Below are 7,525 nucleotides of genomic sequence, written 5' to 3'. Positions count from 1 at the left end.
ATTCTCCAGAGAGCAGCTAAGCACTGAATGCGTGGCTGGGACAGCAAGTGTTGGGACTGACTTTCTCATGGACTGCTTGAGTAACTAAACCCACAGGAACACTGACATTTTGGGGATAAGCCAGCCCCACCCTTCATAATTACAGCAAAAGCCCTCTGTGAGTTGACAACATCCCTGCATTGCCAGCTACTCCCCTGTGTCAGGTACCGAATTATCCAAGAACCCAGAGAAATGTTGATGTGGCTGGAAATTATGCAACATACACTTTGAAAAGAGGCTCTGAAGGAGCCCCTTAACTGCAGAGGAGCTTGGCCATTTACTTAAATGTCTTGCTCGGCCAAAGCTACACTGTACGTTTGTGGGTATGTATGGGGACTTACTCTCATACGTGGGTTTCTTCCTCTGTTCCCCCCGGGGAGCTGCTCTTTTGCGCACTTAAACAAGCTGGAAACAGTTGAAACTAAATCCCAGTATGTAACGTGAATCCTGCGTTTAGTGGGTTTGACTTTTAAAAATGCAAATACACACAGGCCCTGATGACTTCAATAGCATTTATGGGTGCTCAGTGCTTGTATAAATGTCACACTATTTATAACATATTTCTGTGTCCTTTTTTTGTATTCTCTGTTGGCCTGTCTCTTTTCCACTGTGGTATCTTTGACTGACATCGTGAAATCAGGATGTAGCATGTGTTTGAATAATTAAGAAAATACAAGTAAAAGTTATCTTTATTCTAGTCCATATTTTTCCATTGCTCAACCACCAAAGATAACAGTACCATTTTACCACTGCTTTTTACATTCCATGGAAGAAAAATACTTTTAGTTTTGCAGCGGTTTATTAAACCTTCCAAGTCCAATTATTTGCCCCTAGAGTTTCCCCCCTAAGCTTTAGAAAATTGTTTCAGCTATATCCAAACTCATGCCAACTTCCTGGCTTCTCGGCCGCAACCCATCAGCAAGGGCTCTGCTAAGAACCACTTTGAGGCTCTCCTTGAACCTCTTCTTCTTGCTGCTTCCTACGAAGAAGTAAACAAGGGGGTTGATGCTACTGTTAATGGTGGAGAGAACAACGGTGACATGGTTCTGCTGGCTAAGCAAAGACGACCAGTGGTGGTAATTCAGCAGATACAACAGCCTCATAGGCATGGCAAAGATGAGGAAGACAATGACTGTGGCCACAATGATGATGTAGAGCTTTGATGAATGAGGTCTCAGGGAGTTACGATGAATCCTGATAACCAAGATCAGGCTGGACAGAATCATTAGAGGAATGAAGATCATGAAAGTCAGGATCCATGTGAAGATGAGCAGTGCTTGGCAGTGGTTGCCATTGTCGAATTGTTCCTTCGTTGAATCATCTTTGCACGTTAAGTATTCGGCTACTGTCATTAGAAAAGACAGAGTCCACAGAATTGCACACACAATTGCCGATTGGTGCTGTGACCGGTGGCATCGGTACCAGATGGGGTAAACAATAGACAGACACCTCTCAATGCTGATGGCTGTCAGGAGATAGAGGCCAGTATTATATCCAAGAAGGAAGACAATAGATAGTGTGGTGGTTATATAATAGTAAAAACCATATGCGAATCCAAAACCAGCAATGTACTCAATTGACAGAATAAATGTACAGAACAGTAAGGAGATGTCAGCAATGGACAGGTGTGTGATGTACGCAGTGAATGGGTTTCTTTTGATCTGGAAGCAGAGGCACCAGAGGACAATTCCATTTTCACAAAAACCCAGGAAGGAGATGATCATAATTACCCAAAGTGGGGTCAATATCTCCCAGACCCTTTCCTGTGTAGAAATGTTTCTGTGCATTGAGATGTTCTCTGTGCCTTCGCTGGGATGAAACGTTATGTTTGGCTCATCCATGGGGAAAGCTCAAGTTTGGATAGCACAGCTCTTCCTTCTGTAAATATGTATAAAAATATACTGTGAGCATTGTGTGCTCCTCCCCTCCCCTTTTTCTTTCTGTTTTGTGGACCCTCATTTTCTGGTCATATCTGAAAGCCTTAGCAACAGGAAAACCAGCTTTGATATACTAATGCTAGCTGAAACCCAGCTGGAACTAGTCTTGGCAGTGCTAAAGATTGCTAAGCCCATCATGCTAGCAGAAATCCTAAGCTTTCTTCTCGATGGGGTTCAGCATATGAGTACTAAACCGCAGCTAAAGAGATACCCTCAAAGAGCTCTTGGCCCAGCAACATCTCCATCACATTGCAAAGTTCCGTGATATAGTGTTCACAGATAGCATTGGTGGTTCTTGTTAGAGCCCTAGATTTTTCCCCAGACAGGTCTATTCAGCTCCTGTTGAAGCTAATGACATTCATTTTAAGTTAAACATACGTATTTCAAGTGAATTTGGCTCATAAGTTTTATGGGTTTTTAAAAAAAAATTGATACCAACATCTCTTTTTCCAGGAAGGACTTTAATTAAGTGAGTAAAAATAATAAGTAGTTGCTCAGCATTGTATTCCCTCCGAGTACAGAGGTGGAGGGAAAGCAAAATGCGACTGTTTTGAGACAGTCATTTTTGACCAGCTTTAAGTGTCATTTATCGTAGCATAACATAATTCAACCATGTTTACACACGCTGAACACTTAGCACAACTGCAATATCCTGCAAGCATTACAAATCCAACCCATCACAAGGAGAAGTAGTCATTCAGGTTCCCTGCCATTGTCGTAATGGTTGTAACTGTTGTTTTGCTGAGTTATGGAACAAGTTCTCCTTTTTGTATGTCTTCTTTTATCTCATAACACAGAATTAGCAGCATTGGCTTCAGCCGATTTTCATATGAGTATTTCATGCCCCCTTCACTGTTAACTGCCCGGCTGCCCCTGTGATGATACAGAGTCACATTCAGGACCCTTGCTGATTTACTGATGTTATCAGGGACTAACTGTTGGCAGTGAGCTTGCCCAGCTGACTTGGTTCATCCATATCAGCAGCCTTCTTCATTAACATGTCGTAATGGGAATTTACCCATATCCTCAAGTGGTTGAGAACATCAGACGCAAAGTAAAGAAGGGGCTAACTTTTGCAACAATTATATAAACAGAGCCATTCGCCCCAATCATAAATTTTCTCTCATGAGCCCTGGGTTTCCTGGGTTCAAAACAGCTTCTTAAGACACAATATCACAGTCTAAAAAAGAGCATTCAGTAAAGAACCTGGGAAGCCTTGCTGTCATATAAACCCGCACAAAAATGTTGATGATGATCCCACCTGGATTGTTGACCGTGCCACCATCTGAGACTCAGTCAGAGGGAACAAACAACATAGCTGGAAATGTGGTAGAGAAGTGAGTGTGAATGCAACAAGTAAATGCAGTGACCAGAATGAGTAGCAAGTCTCCCAAAAGCAGTGTTCTGCAGAAACCGCAGAGGGAAGGTGCTCAAACACTGTGCTGCTGGAAGTGTAGTAAAGCTTCACAGGAGAAACAGAGAGGAGCAGCTATCTACTGCAAGTGTTAAAATAAATAGGAAAGGAAAAAAAGAACAGTACAAAAAGACTCAAGCAAGTTCTTCATTCATATCTCTGTATATACAGGATATTTCTGTCTGGAGAGTAAAACGAAGAAGAAAAAGTTCTGGACTTACTAAGGTCATTCCCATGTGAGAGCATTCAGAGATGAGAATGGAAAGAGTCCTCTCCTTCCAGATACATCCATGGTCTGTTCAGATTTCCCTGAAGCTGTTGAAGGACTTCCTTGAAGAGGCTGAAGGTTACCTTCTCCAACCATTTGCCTTGGGTAAGGAGGGGGAGCAAATAGTGACTCCGACCATGACTCCCTCAAGAAGTGTGCAGTTCTCCCACTGCTCCGGACACGTCTGAGGCATGCCAAGCAAAGGGCCCCAGGCTTATCATCTGCGGCTGTGCTTCAAATGGCATCACTCAGTAACTGGCAAGTCATCTAGCTGAAAGCCTGGGAGTTAACTCTTGTGGGAACTGAATGGCAGTGTATGGAAAGTTGCCCTGAGCTGCTACAATACCAAGGGACAGAGTTTAAATAAACAATCATGAAGAGAGTAGGAAGTCTATTCAGGGATGATAAGATCTGAAGGAGGAAAAATCTCAAATTTAGAACTGTGCTACCACCAAATGCCATCTTAAATAATACAAGTTGATTCATAATTTTGTCAAGAAAGACAGAAAGGGAGAGTGAAAGAGAAAAGAGAAAGAAAGCAGGAGAGAAAGAGAGAAAGCAGGAGAGAAAGCACAAAAGAGAAAGAAAGAGGAAGGGGAAAAAGAGAGAAAGGAATGAAAGAGAGTGAAGGAGGAAAAATCTCAAATTTAGAACTGTGCTACCACCAAATGCCATCTTAAATAATACAAGTTGATTCATAATTTTGTCAAGAAAGACAGAAAGGGAGAGTGAAAGAGAAAAGAGAAAGAAAGCAGGAGAGAAAGAGAGAAAGCAGGAGAGAAAGCACAAAAGAGAAAGAAAGAGGAAGGGGAAAAAGAGAGAAAGGAATGAAAGAGAGAAAGGAAGGAAAGAAAGAGAGAAAGGAAGGAAAGAAAGAGAGAAAGGAGAGAAAGAAAGAAAGGAAAGAAAAAGAAAGAAAGAGAAAGAAAAGAGAGAAAGGAAAAAGAGAGAGAAAAAAGAGAAGGAAAGAGAGAAAGAAAAGAAAGAAAGAAAGAAGGGAGGAAGGAAAACTAATTCACAGAATGAAGAAAATAGAAGGAAACCACAGAGCAAAGAAAAAGCTACATCATTGTGTTGGTCTCATACATCCATTCCTCTTGGTAAAAACTGTATCTTGAGATTATTCTACCAAAAAAACCCCAGCCATGTGAAGTGAAAATCTGTTCTTGAGCTTTAAACAGTCTCCCCTGAAAAGTTCAAACAGGCCTAGGAGCAGATAAACTCTTTGAAAAGTCCCCTGAGGATGTCCCCTGCTTTTGCCCCAAGTATTAGGTTGTTTTTATATTCAGATATTAGCAGAACAAACATTCTTAGCCAAAAAAGGAGAGAGTTTGCTTGGTCTTCTCCTTTAGCTGTTTCACTAAAACTATCAAATCCCCAAATGGGAGAAACTACTAACTAATGTGAGAAATAAATGACCCCAAAGGGAGGGTCAGAATAAAGTTAGGAAAGAAACAGAGTGAAGTAAAACCAACTTCTAATTGCTTTTGTTGGCTTAAGCTGTAAACCACCTTACAGTCAACAGCTATGGGACCAAACATTTCAAGCTACCTCTGAAAAAGAAAAAAAACCGTTCCTTTCCCATAAAATGAGCTATGCATATGATTAATGAGAAGGGTCATTGTAGAAACACGTTAACATGTCAAGACTGACCAGGTACCGGGGTTCATAGCCCACTCAGTCTGCTGCACACACACAACCCAAAATCAGGGATGCTGTGGCCCCCGTGTCTTCACGGGGCAAGTGGTTTGTGACATCTCTCTCAGACACACAGAGCGCCTCCGTCACGACTGGTCCCTGGGGCACCATCAGTCATCACCTATGTGGCCAGGGCAGCAGAGTGAAACCTGGCCTTGAGGGGAATAGATCACGAACACAGCTTATCCTTGGTGTCTTCAGAAGCAACAGGAAGGTCGAGCAGCACAAGGGGACCTCGGGCCTGCTGACCACTGGAGTGTTTGCATCAGATGCTGCCAAGAGATGGAGTGGCTATTTCTGAATCGGTTTAACTATTCAGATATTGAACAAGGGGACTACAATAACAAAGCATGGAACCCCAACAGATCTCAAGACTAGAAATTAGTATTGACAATAAAGACATGGTGGACTCTGTTAATTTCAAACTAAACTGAATATACAGCAAGGTGTGACATGGATGATAATTTATCCTGAAAATTTTCTCTCATACAGTAACCTGGTGGGACAGAGCAGCCTTGCAGTGGATGTAAATTGAATGTACTAAATCTTTCGAGCATCCTGGATGTACGAAGCTAACAGTGTTACCTTTTTATCATTTTGCTTTGAGCCTTTGAATAATTTCACATTCTCAAATCTCCAATTCCTGGGAGCAGAAGACAACCTACAAAGAACTCACAATTCATTATTAAACAAAATTCAACAACCTAGGATTTATAAACCAAATTAGAGGGGTTTATGTGGTTGATACAGGTGCCAGAATATAAAAAAGCCTCTGTGTACCTGGGAGTCAGATCTCCTAATTATACACTTACACAAGCCATGACAAAATACCCTAAGGCATGAGCTTTGGCAGCACTTTCAGGTAGTGCAATTTTTCCTGATAGTCATTCAGTCAAAACCACTTCCCAGCTGAAATTCATTCCATAATTATTCAGCTCAAACAAAGGTTAGGAGTTGAGCATAGGTTTCAGAGCTGAGTGTGGACTGAGGAGCTGGGCTCAAACAATTAACAGAGGGCTAAGGGGCATGCTGGAGAACTGGGGGGCTGTAAGATGACCAAAGCCCAAACAGAGGACTCTAGGGTGCCATGGAGAGCAAACAGAGGGCTCTGGGGCACACTGAGACAAAGCATGGGTCCTAAGTGCCTTAAGACCCATTACAGCTTACGGATACTAGAAGAGCCAGAATGACTTACGGTTACTCCTCAATAGGTGATATGAGAATGTCATTAAAGTAGGAGTTAGGCTTAGGGTTAAGGTTACCCTAACCCAAAACCCACCATAGAACTTTCTAGACATCTTTTATCCTACTTGTGTCAGCCATCATCCTTGTGTATGCCCAGTTCCCTAAAGGCGGGTAATTGGCAGATTCTGTTTTATAGGTAACTGGCGTGAGAGCTGGATTTATTGTTGGCTTGTGCAAAGTGAGGTGTAAGTAAGTATGTGTCACCAGCTAGTTTTGAGGCCAGCAGGGATCATCATAGTTAAAAGGAAGGTTATAGTAGAAGTTAAAATTCAAGAAAACAGAAGACAAAGACTAAGAAGACTAAGTCCAGAATCAGGGTTAGGATGAAGCCTCCCTGGTGGCCGCTCAGTGGTTATAAGGCCAGTTGTAAAATCCTGTTAATGGCAATCACGGGGTTGTGTTTTTATGAGAACAGTGTGGAATAGCAGGCTCCAAAAGCAAGGATTACTGCTTAATCCTGAAATCCTACTGAGAGATTTTGACAACTAAAGTTGGTAGGGGTGAATTAGTCATATTCTTTTCTGGGTGAAGACCTGCTGCGTATTGCTTATGAAAGTGGATTTAGGGCCAGTGGCAGAGGGCCTGAAAACTAGGTGTACTCTGAGAGCCTGTGAAGACCCTTATCTGAGGTAAGAATGAGGCGATTAGTGAGAGATGGGCAATTTATGGTTACTGTTGGGACCATGCAGGCTCCTGAGATAGTTTGGTAAAGCTATTTTCAGATTGCTTTTCTGTTCTTTGTCAGAGATGGATTCGGACAATTCATGCATTTTAGGTTCTGCTCTGAAATGGCTGATGAGCAAAGGGTAGTTAATAGCGGATAGAAAGCTAGGGGCAGATGGGCCCAAAAATGGTGTGCGGGGTTCTGGAAATCTCTGGAAGCAAAGTGATGCGTCTGGCCCCTTACCGGGCTGCCCAGCCATG

The 7,525-nt window shown here is 42.4% G+C and overlaps 1 protein-coding gene across 1 annotated transcript; it reads right to left on the bottom strand.

Moving 5' to 3' along the window:
* Positions 1-890: 890 nt before the first annotated feature.
* MAS1 (MAS1 proto-oncogene, G protein-coupled receptor) lies at positions 891-1,880 on the bottom strand. Its single transcript, XM_009637184.1, has one exon. It carries the CDS (start codon positions 1,878-1,880, stop codon positions 891-893), a length of 990 nt encoding a protein of 329 aa, XP_009635479.1.
* Positions 1,881-7,525: the final 5,645 nt, after the last annotated feature.

Source organism: Egretta garzetta, unplaced genomic scaffold (assembly GCF_000687185.1).
Source record: "Egretta garzetta isolate BGI_Z169 unplaced genomic scaffold, ASM68718v1 scaffold744, whole genome shotgun sequence".
NCBI classification, from domain to species: domain Eukaryota; kingdom Metazoa; phylum Chordata; class Aves; order Pelecaniformes; family Ardeidae; genus Egretta; species Egretta garzetta.
Note: the sequence above shows the minus strand (reverse complement) of the source record. Positions and strands in the feature narration are given on the sequence as shown.